Source organism: Hyaena hyaena, unplaced genomic scaffold (genome assembly GCF_003009895.1).
Source record: "Hyaena hyaena isolate Hyena2069 unplaced genomic scaffold, ASM300989v1 scaffold_137, whole genome shotgun sequence".
Lineage (NCBI taxonomy): Eukaryota > Metazoa > Chordata > Mammalia > Carnivora > Hyaenidae > Hyaena > Hyaena hyaena.
The window spans coordinates 570,074-590,971 of record NW_024080769.1 but is presented as its reverse complement, the minus strand read 5'-3'; the positions used below and the strand labels follow the sequence as shown (position 1 = coordinate 590,971).

Sequence of the window (20,898 nt, the reverse complement as noted above, 5' to 3'; positions counted from 1 at the left end):
ATTTAAAAAAAACTTTTCAGTAATATAGTTTTTAAAGATTTAAAATATAATGGTTAAAAGACATTTTCATGATGTAGAAAATGCCTAAAATAGTCAGTTGAATGAAATTCAGCTCAATGTCAATCATATAGAGAAAAAAAAAATCAAACGGAAAAAACATGAAAGGAAACATAAAAACGCTAACTGACTTTTGTAAAATTACATCCAACCTTTCTGGTTTTTCCTCCTTTTCTGTGCTATGTTGATTTCCATAATGAGCGTGTATTACTTTTATAATCAGAAAAAGTAGTTTTTTACTTTCTATGGTTAGAACTCTTTTAGAAATAACTTGAGCAAAAAAGGATAGTAAAATGGCTAATGTAACTGGAAAGGTTGAGGTTTGGAGCTAGATGCTGAGATACCATCTGGGTTTTGTCTGCTTTCTCACTTCTCCTTGTCTCTGCTCAGCTTCATCCTATAAACATATGTTCTTGTGTAACAAGTAAGTTGGCTACCAGCAAACCCAGCTCATATCTCTCGGTTGAGATATCCCCAGAAAAAGAGATCCATCCAGTGGTCATCTGTTAATCCTACAGAAGATCCTCATGGCTCCTTTTCAGTCCTGTGCCCAGCCTAGAACTTGTTATTACGGCCTCACTGATGAAGACTTTGACTGTCATGGAGTTCATACTAACTCCTGCTTTTGTGGAAGAGTACAGTATTTAAGAATCCCACCAGGACTACATGGGATAGGAGAGGAGAATATGCTGGGCAGACAAAAACCAAAGCTGTCACTATCTGCTTTCTTATGGGATTGTTGGGATACGTCATTGGGATGATTAACTTAAAAACACTTCCTAAATTGAAAAGTTCTGTGCAAATATAGGAGTCTGGTTTTTAGTCTAATTCTATTAAACAGAATATGATAAGAACCTCACTGTGTACATATGTCAATCTGTCAGTTTCCTTCATTATAAGAGAAGAAGGCTAGTGGTCATCAGTTTATACTTCCCAATTTTAAAACTGTAGATGTTCAGTCTCCCAGCTGAACATTTCCTAATATAAGAGGACAAAGGGGGCATCATATTGCACCTTCTAAGTAGTAAAATTGGAAGAGGCTCCAAACATGAATTATTCATCAGATTTTCCTTACTTTTACAAAAAGGTGTATTGGTAAATGAAAAGATGGGGCTTGCAGTGCATTTATGAGTAGAAGCATCAATTCCTTTGCACTTATTGCTAAAAGTCGATTGCTAACATGTCGATTTTCAGAAGTACTATATTCAAAGTCTTTCCCTTTTCATATATGTAAATACAGTAGCACTGAATCATTATAAAATCTCTAAGTTAAGACTGATTTATCTACTGGTCATTTATAGTCTTAAAATACTATTTTCAATGATAACTGTTTTGCACGCTAATAAAAGAACCACTATTTTTGGTCTAGTTTAATAAACAGCTCTGGAAAGCTGTTTAATGGGATGAAAGATGAAAGTGACTTCTTAAATGTTATTGTCAATTGTCAAGACTAATACTTTTCATAACAGAAAGCCATTAGATTCTCATTGTTATACTCTTAATGATGACAGAGTTTTGAAAAACAGAGACTCTACAGTTGCATTAGAAATATAGGTTGGAACGAGAGTATCTGGGTAGCATCATCTTATTTTCTGAATCCCTACATTCTAGGGAATTTGTCTCTGGTACTTTAAGAGGTACTGCTTTTCAAGAGTGTAGAGGTAATTATAAATCATTTCAAATATTGACAGACTCTTTAGACCACTAAAAATGATCAGATGATCATTTTCATTCATCTTTCTTGAAAAAAAATAGCATCAGAATAACCAAAAGAGGGAAGCAAATCGCTTACAGAAATAGCTGATTATTCAGGACTGAATCTAAGGAAATTGTTACTTGAGATGCTTTACCCAAAGCTGTTGTTTGCTTGTCTGAGGGGTCTAAGCCTGTGTTCGTTAAGATTTGTCTTTGAAGGTGAAGAAACGGCCAGCCTGTGCAGACTAACACATATGTTTCTCCCTACACCCAGCTATGTGGTGAACATAGGTCTGATCAACAAGCTTCATGGCTGCTTCCTCTCAGTGCAAGGCCCAGTGGACGAGAACCCCAAGATGGCCACGTTTCTGCAGCATGCTGCAGGACTCTTGCATGGAATCTGCACACTGTGCTTTGCTGTCACCAGAAGGTAAGGCTTCTACCTGATACCAATCTGGACTCACCTTGGAGACGTCTCTTAAGTTCTGCCCATCTTGGCGTCATTTTATATGTATGCAAGTGGTCATCTTGGCCTTTTTTCTTCTTTGCCCTCCCTTTGTCGTTCTTGGTTTCCCATACTGAGACTAGCCTCATATTTCTTCCTTTTCCCTGGCTACACACTCCTGTCAGAGTCTTATGCTTTTTGGTGTCCACTAAAATCCAGAGGAATTAAATGATTCTCCTTGAGTCAGTGAGTCAGTAACAAAGCCTACACCAGATCAAGACAGGCCCTCAGCACAATACAGCACAGCCTCATAGTGTCCATGATTGTGTTCACATGGTTTTATTTACAACCTCTGAGGCCAGTTTATTTTCTCCTTTTATATCTTTCACCAAGATACCTTCATGAATAAGGGAAGGGAGCCATCCAGAAACTATACGTCCTGAAAGTTACATATGACCTATGTGTGGGGAGACCCGATCTGGTGGAGGCTGGGGAGAGTTCACCTGAGGCAGTATAAAAGAGAACTTTATTGAAAATACTGCAAGGGAGCAGCAGGCAGGACAGCAAAGGAGAGACTGTCTGCCAGGAGGCAATGGTGAGGGGCTGGAGTTAAGGGGAAGGTGAGGAGGTCCAGGGTCTGGGTGTAAAAACCCATTGGTCAGCTAGGGCTTATGTATATTTTGAGGAGGGTCACCTATTGGGCCTGTTTGTATTTGGCTAGGGGTCGCCATGGGCCCTTTACCTTACTCAGGTTTCCATTGTTCAAGTTGGTTGCCCAAAAGTAGCCTCTACACTATGGGCATGATTATAACCAATGGGTCAGGGACAACTGCTGGACTGGTTGGCTCCCCCTCACCCGATCCTGTGGACTATCTGCAAAAGCAATAATTCCTCAGGGCGGGGGCAGAATAAACCCCTGTTGTGTTCTCTTCTCTCCCCTCCCACCAATTAAGAGTCATCTGCAATATGGGGCACCTGGGTGGCTCAGTCAAGTGAGCATCCGACTTCGGCTCAGGTCATGATCTCACAGTTCATGGGTTCAAACCCCATGTTGGGTCTGTACTGACAGCTCAGAGCCTGGAGTCTGCTTCGGATTCTGTGTCTCCCTCTCTCTCTCTGCCCCTCCCCCACTCACTCTCTGTCTCTGTCTTTCAAAAATAAACATTCAAAAAAATACTTAAAAAAAAAAGAATCATTTGCAATAATGATTCAGTGTTTCTGATAGGAATATGATGTAGCCTTCAGGCATAATAAGAATGTTCAGTAGGGGCACCTGGGTGGCTCAGTCAGTTGAGTATTCAACTCTCAATTTTGACTCAGGTTGTGATCCCAGGGTTGTGGAATCAAGCCTCACATCAGGCTCCATGCTAGGCATGGAGTCTTCTTGGGATTCTCTCTATCTCTATCTCTCTCTCTCTCTCTCTCTCTCCCCCCCTCCCCCTCTCTCCCTCTCTCTCCCTCTCTCTCCTTCTTCCACCCTTCCCCACTCACATGCGTGTGCTTTCTCTCGCTCTCTCAAATTAAAAACAAGAAATAATGGGGGCGCCTGGGTGGCTTAGTCGGTTAAGCGTCCGACTTTCGCTTGGGTCATGATCTCGCGGTTCATGGGTTCGAGCCCCGCGTCTGGCTCTGTGCTGACTGTCAGCTCAGAGCCTGGAGCCTGTTTCAGTCTGTGACTCCCTCTCTCTCTGACCCTCCCCTGCTCATGCTGTCTCTCTCTCTCTCCTAGATATAAATAAAACATTAAAAAAAAAAAACAAGAAATAATGTTTAATAATTCTTACAATTAAATTCTAAACAGCATTGCATACAATTTTTTTACTGTAGATCTTTTTATATATACTCAAAAGGAGAGAGTACAATAATAAACCCCAGTGATAGCCATTATCTAGCTCCAACTATTATCAATATTTTTATTTTTCCCAGTCTTATCTTGTCCTCCTACTCACACCCTGGGTATTTTGTTTTGTCTTGTTAGTTTTTTGTTTGGCAAGAAGCAGTTATGCTAGAGCATGTAATAACAAATTTCAGCTATCATGACATTTCACCCAAAATAATTCGGCATGTATCTCTGAGGTCTTAAACATAAATACCATGCCATTATCACACCTAACATAATAAACAATAATTTTGTAAAAACCTGGCCCATGTTCACTTTTCCTCACTGTCTCAAAACATCTTTCTACCATAAGTTTATTGGAATCAGAATCCAAATTTCAGGTGACATTGGTGGTTATATCTCCTAAATCTTTTTTTATTCTATAAAATATTCTGCCTCTTTTTTTATGCCATTGATTTGTTAGGGAAAAATTATATGTTTTTGTTTTATTATTTGTCAAGAAGAAAATTAAAACTAAAATTAAAATTTGAAATTTGAAACTTCTGGGGTGCCTGGATGGCTCAGTTGGTTAAGTGACTGACTCTTGATTTTGGCTCAGGTCATAACCTCATGGTTCATGAGATCGAGCCCCACATGGGTCTCTATGCTGACAGCATTGAGCCTGCTTGAGATTCTCTCTCCCTCTCTCTGCCCTCCCCTGCTCATGCTCGTTCACTCTCGCTTTCTCTCTTTCTCTCTCAAAATAAATAAACTAAAAAATTCTGAAACTTCTAAACTCTCGGTGCTTGAAGAAATATCCACCCATTTTCAATGTACACAGAATGCCAATGACTACATTCAGAATATTTTAAAACAGAGGATCTGCTTTCTAAAATGAACCTCCTGAGGGTGCCTGGCTGGCTCAGTCAGTTAAGTGTCTGACTCTTGATTTCAGCTCAGATCATGATCTCACAGTTGTGGGATGGAGCCCCGCATCTGACTCCATGCTGAGCATGGAGCCTGCTTTAAGATTCTCTCACTTCCTCTCCATCTTTCCCTCCCCCCTCTCACATGCATGCTCTCTCTCTAAAAAAATAAAAAATAAAATGAACCCCCTCAACAATTTTTAGTCTATTACACATAGAACCCCAGCACCCACCTATTCTTTCTTGGCTGTTACCTCTGTTAACCCTGTCACATTTCTAGGAAGATTAAGACTACCTGATTGTCAGGGAAGCCATGCATAACCTGTATTCCGTTAGTCTGTTACCTTCTAGAAATGCAAGCAGAACGTGTTCCAGGGATTAGATGAGAATTTAGGAGGTGGCAGTCTGTGAGTCTGTAACCTAAATATGATCAGATGGTACCACACGGCAGAGAGGCCAGCAACGGAGCCAGGGCTCCACGTAGGGCATCGGCGCCTGCCAGCTTGGAGGACAACCCACTGCCCGGCTAGCTCCTCTGCGCTCCCTGGGAGGTGTCCTCTCCCTCAGAAGACCCCTTTCCGACAGTGGTTCTTTCGTGTACACACAGCATTATAAACCTGCCAGCATCTCAAGGCTTTGTCACCTGTATTCTTTCATTGAATCCAGATGAATATCACACACATAAGCATTTCCATATGTGGTTATTGTACAGTTTGTGGGCTTCGGCTTTCATTTACACACAGATTTAGTCACTTGAAATCTCTGGAGCCTGAAAGAAGCTTAGAGGTCAGTCACAGCCACTCACTTTTATAGGGAAAGCAACTGAGCCAAACTGACTTGAATTAGGACATAAGATTCCTACCTCCGTGCTCTCACCTACACACTTGACTTTGTATTATTCAAAACGTAGGAGTATATATTTCAGTTCTTTGAAGATTTTCTCAATTACATGTATGGAAAGCAGGATCCCCTTCTCTTTAACACACACAGTCACATCCTTTCCCATAGACATTGAGCATCTGCCCTGCGCCAGACACCAAGACAAGTACCCAAGATACTGCCCACAGGGATCCCAGAGCCTGGTGTGCGGTCAGACCTGTAAACTAATAGCTGCACTAGAAGAGAAAGTTCACAGACAAGGACGTAAGGCACTCCCACAGGAGATCAAGAAAGGTTTCAATGAACTAAATCTAAAAGGATCCAGGAAGACAAGTGGAGGGGAAGAATGCAACTGAGAAAAAGGGCATAATATGTGCACTCTGTGATATAACATGTTATTGGTGTCTTTGGCCCACCTGGAGGTCACCTGCCAATAGCTTCTTGTACTTCTCTGCCTGAGGATGTTCTCTGGACAAGTAGCTGTTTGCTACAAGTACAGGGGAGCTAATACCTCCAGGAGTGACCCTCCAACAATAAATGGGTGGACTATATCCCAGCTCCGCTAACCCTCACTGAGATGGTCCTGTGTGTTCTGCACATTCTGTAAGAGGGACCCCAGTGGTAACCTGTGCACTACCAATCCTTGATTGGCTTTCTCCTTTCCCTCTTTCTCTCCTTTGCTTCCTCACAAATAAACTATTTGCACCCAGGGACACCTGGGTGGCTCAGTCAGTTAAGCATCCTACTTCAGCTCATATGATCTCTCGGTCTGTGAGTTCAAGCCCCACATCGGACTCTGTTCTGACAGCTCCGAGCCTAGAGCCTGCTTCAGATTCTGTGTCTCCCTCTCTCTCTGTCCCTACCCTACTCATGCTCTGTCTCTCTCTCTCTCTCTCTCTCTCTCTCTCAAAAATAAATAAATAAGTAAATAAACAAACATTTTAAAAAATAAAAGTAAACTATTTGCACCCATATCCTTGTGTCAGAGTCTGGTTTGGAGGCAACCCAAACCAAGAGATACAGATATACAAGATATTGTCTCATGTTCCGTTTGATGTCACTGTGTGACTTTGAAGAGTGACGAGAGATGAAGTATTAAATGAGCTCCATGTGGGGCACCTGGGTGGCTCGGTCAGTTAACCATCCTACTTCAGCTCAGGTCATGATCTGATGGCTAGTAAGTTCAAGCCCCGTGTCAGGCTCTGTGCTGACCGCTCAGAGCCTGGATCCTGCTTCAGATACTGTGTCTCTCTCTCTGCCCCTCCCCTGCTTACATTCTGTCTGTGTATCTGTCTCTCAAAAATAAATTAAAAAAATTTTTTTTAAACAAAAGCTTTTATTTTGTTTCAATGTTTATTTTATATATTTTGAATATTTATTTTATTTTTGAGAGAGAGAGAGGGAGACACAGAATCAGAAGCCGGCTCCAGTCTCTGAGCCGTCAGCACAGAGCCCGATACGGGGCTTGAGCCCACGAACCGCGAGATCATGACCTGAGTCAAAGTCAGATGCTTAACCGACTGAACCACCAAGGCGCCCCAAAAATTTTTTAAAAATTTAAATGAGTTCCATAGGTGTTAGCACCTAGGAGGCCGAAAGGGAGACAAGAGTTTGATGTGCTACTACATTAGAGCTATAGAAAGCCACTGAAATTTAAGAGGGAGTAAGGATCAGATTTCTGTTATAGAATGATCATTCCTGAAAAGTGTAGAAATGACTGGAAAGGCATTGGTCTAGAGGACTTGCATGAGCCAAGTGGGAAATATTGAGGGCCTGTGGGGACAGTGGAAATAGAAGCAAACACATTAAGAGGAGACAGAATAAATGTGAGAGAGATGGCATAGAGCTTGGTGGGAGGTAAAAGGAAGGTGGAACCTAAAATGGCTCCCAGGTTTCTGACTTGAAGCCTTTGAGTGATGGATGGTAGAGTCTCCAAATTTAGGAAATATAAGCAGTTTTACAGAGAAGAAATATGTTTGTTCCTAGGCATGCCTAAGGATTATCCAAGTAGACCAAAGTCTTTGTATATATGTATAACTGTTTTTCTGTACATATACAGCTGGATTTAAAATAAATCAGTAATTAACCCTTGGTAGTATTTAAGAATTCTTAATCCATTTCCCCACTATAATTTCCTTCTCCAGCTTCAGTTTCTATTAGTAGGCCTTGCTACAAAAGCAGATTATTCTAGGGAAGAGCGTCCAGGTGGTTTCCTGGTTTAACTTACCTAGGAAGTTCTTAGCAGTAGCAGCTGCTTCTGTGAATGAGATGAAAGAATGATCCTTAACTGCAGTTCTTCCTCATCCTTCAGTCTTCAGCGTTTCCCAAACACCACCGAACCACAAGAAGACAGGGAGTGTTTTCTACCTCTCCAGATCAGCTTGCCTCTAATATTTACAGACCATTTCATACTGCTTCCCATCTCTTAATGGAAATTCTATTTCTAAACTATAAACTACAGTGACCTATGAAAAGCACTTTGTTATGTGTGTCAGAGTTTCTGTCTGCAAGGTCACAGCCGTGTCTGGGGACAAAGGTAGTGTGGCTGTTGTTGTATTGGAGTAATTCACATAATGCCTGTTTTGGCTATCAGGACGAGCCAGCCAGAGCCAGGAGTTGAGGAAGGATTGTTGTCAAAGTTCTTTTATGACCAGCAGGAATAAAAAGACAAAGAGGAGCCAGAGAGGCCTTCTTGTGAGCTGGTGAGCCCTGAGATAATTAAGAAGCTGATTAGCCCAGGGCTTTGAGTAAATACTGCAGTCTGCTGGTGGCCTAGCCTTTGTGATGGTGATTACAGCCCGGCTGCCTTTGCCCTACTCTCCTATTGTGCCCTTAATCTACTAATTTTTACCTAGGTTTTCTGAAAGACAATTTGGGTGTCAGAGTTTATGTTCTTAATCTTTGCTTCAGCATGGAGGAGAAAAGACTAACTTGATTTTTGTACCAGGCTTGGTTTTGAACTTGCATGTAAGTAAAAACTGAAATTGTGATCTTCTGGTGAAAGGATTGATGTTATGTTAGGATGATTCCAGAGTTTTAACCCAAGGACTTTTCACAAGTTATTATTCTTAATGACTTAAATGAAATTCAACAGCCTGAAAGGGGGACTTTCAGAAATGCTTATTTGCCTGTCACTGTTAATCACTTTTACATTCTTGGTCCTTTAAGTAGTAAAGAGAAAAGGATAGTTTTCAAATCTCAGGGCAGCATCTCAACTGCCCTAATTGGCTGAGACTCGCTGAGGCCCCCTGAAGGTGCTAACAGGAGCAGAACAGTAATGAGTGATTATGAATTACAACCAACACAGTCCTTTCACTTAATCAGCAGTCATTGACTAGCTCCATAACTGTGCTGGGCATTGTAGTAAGAGGGCTAAGTAGCAGTGGGTCCACAGGGAGAGAGCTGAGAGGCCTGATGACCGTACAGAATAGGAAAAGGCGCTTATAAAACCTAGCTAATTCTGATTGGTTGAAGAAGACTATTCTGAATTCTAGACTATATTTACACAAAAAGGAGTTTGTTGTTATATGCATTCATGGTTTTTGTTTTCATCTCCATAAACTACGCTAACAAGTTCTAGCCAAGGTCCCTTGGTTCTAGCCAAGGTCCCTGAAAAACTGTGTCAAAAAAGATAAGAATGATTTATAATTTAGCTCATTAATTATGTGGATATAAATGAGTACTTCTCAAGTGTTTAAGGGTGCTTGAAAACCATTTGTTCAGGCAAAGGTAAACTTTAACTCTGCCTGCCTGAATTATTCACTCATGCATTAAACAAATATTTATGTAGCACTTGCTCTGTGCCAGGCCCTGTGCTAAGCTTGGGGAAAGCAGAAATGACTCAGACATCAATTGTGTCCTCAAGGACCTTGTCGGCTTGTAGAGGAAAGAAGATGCGTATACAAAGACTCATGGTATAAGGCAGAGTGGTACAGAGCATAGAAGATAACCCTGAAAAGCACTTAGCACACTGCCTTTCACGTAGTAAATGCTCAATAAACATTGGCTGTTGTCATTACATCATCATTGATCTAGTTAAGAGGAGGGAGAGATCACTCTTAGTTGTAGGAATTACCTGTTCCCTAGAGCAACTAAAATTAAATCTGGACCTTTAAAGAAAGAGTTAGAACATTTAGAGTTGAGAGAAAGGTAGATAAATAGCTAGAGCAAAGACATCATGACAGAACAAATGAAGAACCAATAAAGTACTTACTTGAGCTGGATTTGGGGATGTATGTGGTAGTGATTTTAGTGCCTCCCAGGTTGTTATGAGGCTCAACTGAGGTAGTAAATGTAAAAAGACTTGTGTGAACTATATGAAACGATTTGCTAAGATGTGGTTGCAGTGGTGTCGTGAAAAGCCTTTGATCAGGGAAGTGATATGCTAAGAACCATATTTTGGGAGCCTTATCAGGTATCAGGAATATATGATGAATAATGTATTAGAGAGGAGGCAGAAAGTGGGAGGGACCATTAACAGTCAATCTGGGCAGGAGGCAGAAGGAATGGAAAAGGATTTTTTTAATCTTCCCACCATCTCTTTCCTCATGTACAATATCATCAGACTGCAGATGCCATCATCTCTGTCTCCTCTGTCTTCCTTGTACCCAGATCTCGTCTGTTGTCCCATTTTGTTGACTGGAAGGAACCTTAAAGTTTCCTTAATCCAGTCTTCTATTCATGTGTGAATCTCTCCAATAACCTCATCCATTCTGTATTTGAATATCTCTTTTGTCAGTGAACTCATTACTTATTAAGGGAACCTATTCTGTCATTGATAATTTTTAATGCTTTAAAAAGTCTCTCCTTATTCCAGTCTCTAACCTGTCTCCCTACTGCTACCTATTAGAACTACTCCTAATTGTTCCTTAGCAACATACTGACTATTCTAACCCTGCTCTTCTCCCTGAACGTCCCTGATCTCACCCTTCAACATATTTCCGTTTGCTTTTCTTCTCCTTGTTCCAGTTACTATGGCCGTTTAAAAGATTTCCCCAAACCTTAGTGGCATAAAACAACCATCTATTGGGGCACCTGGCTGGCTCAGTCAGTAGAGCAGGCAACTCTTTTTTTTTTTTTAAGTGGGCTTCATGCCCAGCTGAAGCCTAGTGCAGGGCTTGAGCTCACGACCCTGAGATCTGGACCTGAGTTGAGATCAAGAGTCAGACGCTTGGGGCACCTGCGTGGCTTAGTCACTTAAGCATCCTGCTTCAGCTCAGGTCAGGATCTTTCCATTCCTGAGTTTGAGCCCCACTTCAGTCTCTGTGCTGACAGCTCAGAGCCTGGAACCTGCTTCAGATTCTGTGCCTCCCTCTCTTTCCACCCTTTCCAACCCCCTCTCAAAAATGTATGAACATTGGCCATGTGTAGCAACATGGTTGGACCTTGAGGGTGTTATGCTGAGTGAAATAAGTCAGGCAGAGAAGGACAAATACCATACGTTTGCACGTATAGGAGGATTAGGAGGAACTTGACTGAGGAACAAGGGGGAGAAGAAGGGCGGAAATGGTGGGGGAAAGGGAGAGAGGCAAACCATGAGAGACTCTTGAATGCTGACAAAAACTGAGGACTGATGGATGTGGAGGGGGAAGGGAGGATGGGCATGGAGGAGGACACTTGTGGGGATGAGCACTGAGTGTTATGTGGAAACTAATTTGACAATAAACTATGTTTAAAAAAAATGTATGAACATTAAAAATATATATATATTTAAGAGTCAGACGCTTAACTAACAGCCACCCAGGTGCCCCTGAGCATGCAACACTTGATCTCAGGGTGGTGAGTTCAGGCCCCACACTGGCAGTAGAGATTACATAAAAAAATAAAATCTTAAAAAAACCTACCATCTATTAATCTCACAGACTCTCTGTGTCAGGAATTTTGTCAAGATACAGAGAGAATGGCTTCTCTTTGTTACACGATATCTGGACCTCACTCAGAAGACTTGAAGGCTAAAAGTTGAAATCATCTGAGTGCTTATTCACAGATATCTGTGGTTCATGTGGCTGAGGACCCTTCCACCTGGTCGCTCTGCATAGGCCAATCTGGGCTTCCTCGCAGCATGGTGGCCAGTTCCCAGAAGGAGCATCTTGACAAAGAACCAGGTGGAAACCATATCACCTTTTATGAGCTACCCAGAGAAGTCATGCAGCCTACTTCCACTATATTCTGTTCATCAAGGCCTTCACAACACTCCCCCCCTGCTTCAGAGGCAGGAGAAATAGACTTCACCTCTTCATGGGGAATATGAAGGTTCTAGAAATATAGGACCAGAAATATTGCCATGGTTGTGTTTGAAAAACACTATCTGCCACATTCCAGCCTACCCTGTAGATAAATGTGTTTCCAGAATCCTGTTCTCATGTGTCTTCTCTACTCTCCACAGTCTCATATTTAGTATTGTCACCCTGTCCTTTCACATCACCTGTTAACTTTTAAACCTTTGGTGGTCATTAGCCACTGTCCATAGACAAAAGACTTTCTGGGATTGGGAAATAGGAATAAAGTACATATAATAGGACTCAGGAAGTTACATTTGTTGAGCACTTTTTACATGTCCCAGGCTAAGTGCTCCTTGTGAGTTTTGTTTCAGCAATCCTGCTCACACTGTCCAAGGGAGCACAGCAGCCAGTAGAGGATGAGGAACAGTGACTACCATATGCTTCAGATCCAGAGTGTGAGAGGAATATAAGAGCAGGAGCTTCTGGGCTGTTTCCGTATTCACAACTGGGTGATTGCTAGTTGCGAGATTTCAGAAAAATCCATCCCAGCTAGTAATAAAGCCTTAGTTGACTTACAGGGACAGAACAATGACCACTTCATTGCTACAGTTCAACTTGTGTGTCCACTGTGTACTAGGCACCGTGCCAGAGAAAGGGAGCTGTCTGGGCCATGGCCAACAGGACTGAAGTTTAAGAGCAGCCTTCACTGCCTTACTACTCCCAGGGAGGATAGGGTATGATGAGGGCAGACTGGCAGTATCCGTATCGGCTCACCAGGCTCAGAGCAGCAGAATATGTCCAGGATGCTCCTGTCGTCAGACTCCCACTGGCTGTAGGACTTTGGAGGGCGAGATCTCAAGAGAACGTTCGTGCACAGTTGTGTTGAGGAGCACAGGTTTGGGACTCAGAAAAGCGTGGGTGCAGCTCCTGCCCTCTTAGCTCTGGGACCAGTGGAAGATTCTTTAGCTTCTTAAAGCCTGTTTCCTCACGTTGTAAAAGTGAATTTGATATTTCTTCCCTCACAGGGTCAGACGAGTCAGGGGAAGATAGGGACTAACATATCTGTCACCACAACCTCTTGCCTGAGGTGCTGTTTGTAATATATACTTCTTATATTGTTCCCTTTTTCCAAAAAGATTTGAGAGGGATTACAGTATATGTGGGGTTTTTATGGGGAAAAAGAACAAAAGAAAATGGGTAGGAAAAAGTAAATCAAGGCAAAAGCAAGTGAAATTAAGGTACAAGTCCTATCCAAGACAAGGCCCTGATGGACATTTCCTCTTGGAATTCCTACTGGTGATTTCTACCAAGAATTATTTATACATCAGATCCTTAGACTCATCGGCTTTCACCCAAAATTGGCTGCTCCTCCTCACTACCTTATTGTGCTCCTGATTCTTGTTATCTGATCAGATTTTAAAACCTAAAACCTTAGTTTAGGTTTTAGCTTCTAGATTTAGACAAAATCTTTAGCTTCTGTCTCCCAGAATCCAATCTGATATAATCGAAAGAATGCTTGCCTCAGAAATAGGAGATGGAGCCTCTTATTTGATATCCATTTGCTTCATTCATTCATTCCCTTGTCCTGTGTATTTGTTTTATGTCTTCAACTACAAGATTTCCCTAAGAGACTAAATGACTTAGCAGTTACCCTCTGGCACCTAGCACCAGTCTAGAAACAAAATAAAAACTCCGGAAATAGCTTTTGACTGGCAAAATTAGCAAATACCAATGTGTGTCACTAACCTGTGCCAGGGCCTCATTTCCTGCACCTGCACTTAACATAGGAAGAAGGGCTGCCCACATCCCATGTTCTTCCTCCTCTAAGATAAGAGGGAGACATCCAGAGCCCTCATTCCTTAGCAAGGAATGAGACGAATTCTTCCTCACTTCCTTCCATTGCTTTGACAGATCTTTATTCATTACTAGTTATTGAGCACTTGATATGTGCTAGCCATTGTCAAGGTATTAGAGAGATGGTATTGAACAAAATGCCTATCCTTATGGAACTTACAATCTAACAGGAGAAAAAGACAATAAACCAAGAAACAAATTTGGTCATATTAGCTAGTGATAGCAGTATGAGGAAATAGCAGGATAATATAGCGCAGTGGCTTAGTTGGGGGCTTCTGGAGATGGAGTGCTCAGGAAAGGCCCCTCTGGGGAGATGACACTGAAGCTAAGGAGGTAGCCATGTGAAGAGCTAAGGGAAGAATATTCTAGTGGAGACAAATGGTAAGTTGATGACTCCCAAACATCTGAGGTGGGTATGTTCTGGAAACAGGCAGTATCCTTGAATGTGATGAGCAAGAAAGAAAGTGCTAGATGAAGCCAGAGAAGTAAGGGCCCAGAGATGAGGACAGAGAGCATAGAAGTTTGGGTTTTATTCTATGTGTGATGGGAAGCCATTTGAGGATTTTCAGCCAAGTGATATGATCTGATTACTTAAAAAATAAAAAAGGCATCTGTTTACTCTGTGAAGAATGGGTTAGAGGCATGAGAACGGAAGCAGGAAAGATCAATTAGGAGGGCACTGCAGGCGTCATGCAGCGCTGATATGACGGTGTTTTCCTCCCAGTTCCCCACCAGCAGAAGCAATCGCCTTCCCCTGGCAACACAGCAGAGCCTCTGGTAGAGCTCCTTGAGCCTTACTGCCGACTTCTGGAGGTAGAAGAAGCCAAAACATCGGCAAAACTAGCCAAAATCAGCACAGGGCCGTTTGCTGCTTGCAGTGAACGAGAAAACTAAAGTTGGGAGGTTACAAATGTCCCACCTGAGAGGCATTTCTGGACAGCAGCCCTGGCCTGCAGCTCCAGGATCCAGAACCGCGTCCTGTTGTCAGGGCCGCTCCTGTTCTCACTTCCTGGGCTCCTCCCTGCCCTTCCTTCCCTCCACCTTTACTTGTCCCCCCAACTGTCCTGAGCCCATCACCTCTCTATCTTCACTTTCCTGAGCCTCCATTCAAACCTGTGCCCAGGTTTCTTCTCAGTGGCCTCACCCTCTCCCTCCCATTCCCACTGGTGTCCCCTTGGTCTTCCTCTATCTCCAGCCGCTCCCGGGTTGTCAGTTCCAAACAGCAAGACCATCCATCTCTTCTCATCATCTCCCATTTCCCTTCCCAGAAAGGTTCCCTTCTCAGAAGTTCCTCTGTGAGTTCAACTGAAACTTGGCATCAGGAACCTTGGAAATCCTCCCAAGTCTCAGCGAGCCTCACCCCTCCCAATAATCTTACTCTTTAATTGCCCCTATATTTTTTCTCCTCTCTAACTGAATGTCCAGATGTCTTATAATGCTTCTGCATACATCTTTCTCACCTTTAGTTTTCTCTTGCTCTCTCACCTCCACTAAGTCATCCCCATTCCCTTCAGTGGGGCTCAAAATTAGAACCGCATTAAACCAGATACAGGGTGTGTGTGCACGCATGCACATATGTGTGTCCACACAGGATAGTATAATTTTCAAAGTAGATTCACAGCTAGTGTAACATCCTCAGATTGAACAGAATCTCGGACATCATTGTGTTCCGTGCCCAGCTGAGGTTTGAGTGCCCTCTGCCACTTACATGGATGTGATCCTCCACTTACTCCAGAATAAGGAAGAATGCAGCAATACCTCATCAATATCCCATTTAACTTTGGGATGTTCAAATTGTTAGAAAAAATTCTGTACGTTTATCTAATATCTGCTTTCAGATAATGTCTCTTCTCTGGGGTCAAAAATAATGATATAATACCTCTTCAGTTTGAAAATAACCTTTATGGCCTCCGGTTCTGACATAAATTTCCCAATTCCATCAGATATTCCTCAGATGACACTGTTTCCAGATACTTGTACCACACAGGTCACTTTCTTGAGGACATTCTGATGCATCAGGTCCCTCAATGTAGCATGGCACCCAGTGCTGGACCCAGTGCTCCCAGGGAAGTGGAGCAGGACTAAGCCTTTCTAGTTGTGTACATTGTGTTCCTATTAATTCAGTCAAAAATTGAATTATACTCATTGGCAAACAAGCAACACGATATCCTCATTAGAACTGTTAGGCAGCTAATTTGCTAAGCCTTTTCTTCCACTTATCACAGAGAGCTGTATTCCAGTGCCCTGTCACTCACCTTCTTCCTGTTCTAAACGTATGCGGTTAGTATTTATAATCTAAAAATAGGATTTAACAGTCGTTGATACCAATTTCATCCTTTTCTTAGTTCTCATTTATTTTTAGTTAAACATTTTTATTAATTACTTCCTTCTCCTTGAAACTATATTCACTTGGCTTCCAGGGCACCACACTTTGCTGGTTTTCCTCCTACCCCACTGGTTTCTATTTTTTAGTTTCTTTGCTCATTTCTTCTTACCTCCCCAGATTCCAAATGTTTGAGTATCCCAGGTTTCAATCCTCAGACCACTGTCTATGTTCAGTTAACTGGATGACCTCCTGACCTTAATACCATGTATGTGTTGATGACTCCCAAATATCCCAAGTGGTCTGGACCACTCCTCTGACCTTAGGCTTGTATATTTTTTAAGTCATTCAACAAATATTTATTGAGAGGCTACTATGTGTCAGACACTGTTCTAAGCCCTGGGGACAAAACTGACAGAAAATACTACCCTTGGGAAGCTCATTTTATACAACTTGCAATGCATTATCTCCACTTAGATGTCTAACAAGCACCTTGAATTTAACGAGTTTAAAACTGAACTCCTTGTTTTCTGCCCCACGTGAGCTCTATCCACTGTCTTCCCCATTTCTATAAATTCGGCCACATTCTTGCAGCTACACAGGGCAAAAATCACTGAACTATTATTTACTCCTCTTTCTCTCACACCTACATCCAATCTATCAGGAAATCCTGTTGGCTTTCCCTTCTGAAGATTTTCAGAATCCAGCCACTTCTCACCACATTCATGGCTACCAGCCTGGCTCACCCATCATGATCTCTCACTTGAATAATTCTTTTTTTATTTTTTTAACATTCTTATTTATTATTGAGAGGCGGAGAGAGACAGAGCATGAGCATGGGAGGACAGAGAGAGAGGGAGACACAGAATCCAAAGGAGGCTCCAGGCGCTGAGCCATCAGCACAGAGCCTGATGTGAGGCTCGAACCCACAAACTGCGAGATCATGACCTAAGCCAAAGTTGGACACTTAACCAACTGAGCCACCCAGGCGCCCCTCTTACTTGAATAATTCTAACAGCCTCCTGATTGACCTCCCTGCTTCTACCTTGGCTCTTCTAGAGCTTTTCAACTAGTTAGCTATAGTGACTTTTTTTTAATGTCTTTATTTTATTTTGAGAGATAAGAGACAGAGAGTGAGCGGGGGAGGGGCAGAGAGAGGGAGACAGAATCCGAAGCAGGCTCCAGGCTCCGAGCTAGCTATCAGCACCGAGCCCAGTGTGGGGCTCAAACCCATGGACTGTGAGATCATGACATGAGCCAAAGTCAGATGCTTAACTGACTGAGCCACCAAGGCACCCACTATAGTGATTTTTTTTTTTAAACCTAAGCCAGATACATCATTCATCTGCTCAGAACCTTAAAATGGCTTTCCTTCTCACCCAGTAAAATCCTTATAATGTCCTTACAATGGTCTGTAAGATCTTACCTGGGCTTCTTCCTGGCCTCTCTGACTTCATCTCCTGTCTTCCACACACTCAATACTTTCTTTTAAGGCAAAGTAAAGTTTTCAGGTGCTGCGCAGAAGTATTGATGGTCCAGTTACAGTTTTTCCTAATTGAATCTGGCTGTTAATGAGCAGAAATTAATGGACCACTAAGATCCCTAGTCCTAGAGAACAAACCAAAACACTTTAAAATTCGGTAAAATTGAGATCTCAGAATATAATATATAAAGTTTCAGATCTGAGTTCCCATATCTTCCATGTATTTTTAAAAGAAAATTTTGTAACTTAATGTCTGATATGAATAAGGCCTTTTACATTTTCATTATAAACATTTAGGCTTAAAGTGATTATAACTGACAGTTAAGACCAACAGGAGCCAGTGGCCTGTTCATGGACAAATTATCTGTAATTCAGACTAAATCAAAAGTAAACATTCCCTAAAGTCCTTTCAGGTCTACATTAGTCCTGTGGAAGCCAAAGGCAGTAGACAAGTCCTCTCCCTTCCTTTCTGTCCTGTGAATTCTGTAAGCTCACTTTAAAATGGTCTTTTCTGTGAAGCAATATTATATGCATTTTGAACCATTTCCACATCTAAGTTATCAAGTGCTTATTTAATTCATTCTTCCAAATCATTGTGTTTATTTCATCAGGAGAATATTGCAGAAGAACCTCAGATGTGTTGTTGTATAGTTTACAATTAGTATTTTCCTAAATAATATTATGGAGAAAGGAAGAAAAAGTAGTCTGATGACCTCCACTTTTTTTTTTTTTTTGTCTGCATTTGTTCTCTTGAAGAAGTAGTAGCAATGAATTCGTGTCATCTAAAAGTTTAGAAAGATTATGAACAGGGGCGCCTGGGTGGCTTAGTTGGTTAAGCGTCCGACTTTCGCTTAGGTCATGATCTCGCGGTTCATGGGTTCGAGCCCCACGTTGGGCTCTGTGCTGACTGCCAGCTCAGAGCCTGGAGCCTGTTTCAGTCTGTGACTCCCTCTCTCTCTGACCCTCCCCTGCTCACGCTGTCTCTCTCTCTCTCTCCTAGAAATAAATAAAACATTTTTAAAAAAAAAGAAAAGAAAGATTATGACACATTGTTTTTTTTTTTTTTTAATGTTTTACTTATTTCTGAGAGAGAGAGGGAGACAGCGTGAGCAGGGGAGGGTCAGAGAGAGAGGGAGATACAGAATCTGAAGCAGGCTCCAGGCTCTGAGCTAGCTGTCAGCACAGAGCCTGACGCGGGGCTCGAACCCACGAACCGTGAGATCATGGCCTGAGCCAAAATCGGACGCCTAACCAACTGAGCCACCCAGGTGCCCCAAATATGACAAATTGTTTTAAGTGATGAAGTTCTATTTGTGAGTATCTACATTTGAATATGCTGATAATTAGTTTAAAAACAACACAGGCAGTAAGGGAAAGGCCAGCATTCTGAATCACAGAGCAGTAAAACTGCTGTCACCAGCAATGACATCACTCATCCCCAAGGTTCAAAAAGCCTATTGGAAATTAACTTTAGGAAGAAATGTCTTCTGGCTTGCCATTGGTTCTAAAAGGCAGTCAGTGTTAAGCAAGCACAGACCACTTTTTGGAGCTTATGTAATAAAGTCAGACATATTAATCTCTACTCATGTCTCTAGTCAGGGTCTGACCCCAAGTTCTTATGGCCACAATGGAAGAAAGGAAGGAAAAACCAAATGACATAAGCTAACAGTTTGTGTAAAGGTTCAGATATGACTAAAAGCAAATAAACATCATTTCTCAACTTTGTGTTTTTATTGAGTCCCATAAGACAAAAAGTATCTCTCCATGATGATACAAGATTACATTACAGGCCCCATGTACTTTAGCAGTAGTCAATTAACACCTCTGATATTTGACTTAAGAAGAGGGATAGAGAGAAAAGAAGAGGTCACCTCCTGTTTAGCCTGGATGCTTTGGTCCTCAAACAAAGCATTGCCTTTAAAGAGTCTAAAGTCCCCGTGGTACCCTGTCTTTTCCACGGACAAATGTGTATGACCTAAAACATCTCAACTAATCTTCGTGTGAGCAGTGAATGGGTTTAATACCTTCCCTACCAACCATGAAAAACTAAGAGTGAGATGAGGTAAACGATGTGAGTGAATTTAGCAGATCCTGTTATAGAACAATGAAAGGACAGCATTTCCTAAGAGAGCTGCTTTCTTGAGAAGAGAATAAGATACATAATATTATCTCACATCCTTAGCAATATCAGAAATAGTGCACATTCAAGAAATAAATACCATGGTTATGAATAAAACTCTTCTTTGATGAACTAGTACCAAATGAAAATGAAAAAATAATCCCTTTGGAAAAAACAAGTTATGAGTTAGAAAACTAGACAAGATACTAGACACTTGCCAGCCAGCACTTCCACATTCTTATTTAATTAGTGGCATCTCTTTTTTCTTTTTTTAAGTTTATTTATTTTGAGAGAGAGAGAGAGAGCACAGCAGGGGAAGGGGTGAGAGAAGGAGAGACAGAATCCCAAGCAGGCTCCACACCATTAGCAAAGAGCACGATGCAGGCTTGAACCCACAAACTGTGAGATCATGACCTGAGCTGATCAAGAGTCAGGCACTTAACCAACTGCACCACCCTCATCAGGTGCCCCTAATGAGCAGCATGTCTTCAGTGTTTCTGGGTTAATGAGATAAGCACAGATCTTTAATGCCCCTCTCACATTCCAGATTGCATCTGAAAGGAACAAAAATGAAGCTATGGAGGTGAGTGTAGTGAGGATTTGTATTCATGTTAAAAATAGGGAAGAGTATCGTAAAGGAAGATACTGAACAGGGACTCGTAACTTCTCTTCCTGAGAAAAAATTGTGTCCATGAAAGAAGATGCGTGGCCCACTCAGAACAGCAGGGAGAGGCCTGAGGATTTGTACAGCACAAGTGGCTATAGCAGCTGCAGACCTTGCGTCTCTCTGATTTAGACCCAATGGAGAAAAAGTAAGAGCTTTTTTCCAAGCATTTCAGCAAAAGAATCTCCCTCGATTGTGACCTGTGCCATCCCTGGGCCATACTGAACAGCCAGAGGAATAAACTGTGCCTTTTATTACCTTATTAGGTCCTTGAGTCAGAGTGAATGGGGAAGGGGCCCACCTGAATGAAGGATATTGGTTATAAGAGAGAGAGGTAGATCCTCAGAGAGAAATTTGGGTGTAGTTTCTTTAAAAAAAAAAAAAAAGAAAGAAAGAACGAACGAATGAACGAA

The 20,898-nt window shown here is 42.0% G+C and overlaps 1 protein-coding gene across 3 annotated transcripts in view; it reads left to right on the top strand.

Moving 5' to 3' along the window:
- Window positions 1-20,898, top strand: part of SCAPER (S-phase cyclin A associated protein in the ER) — a 514,984-nt gene that overhangs the window by 457,295 nt on the left and 36,791 nt on the right. For all 3 annotated transcript variants that reach the window (XM_039238174.1, XM_039238172.1, XM_039238173.1), the window contains one exon: window positions 2,027-2,182. In XM_039238174.1, coding sequence (XP_039094105.1) covers window positions 2,027-2,182 — 156 coding nt within the window. The remainder of the gene's footprint in view (window positions 1-2,026; window positions 2,183-20,898) is intronic.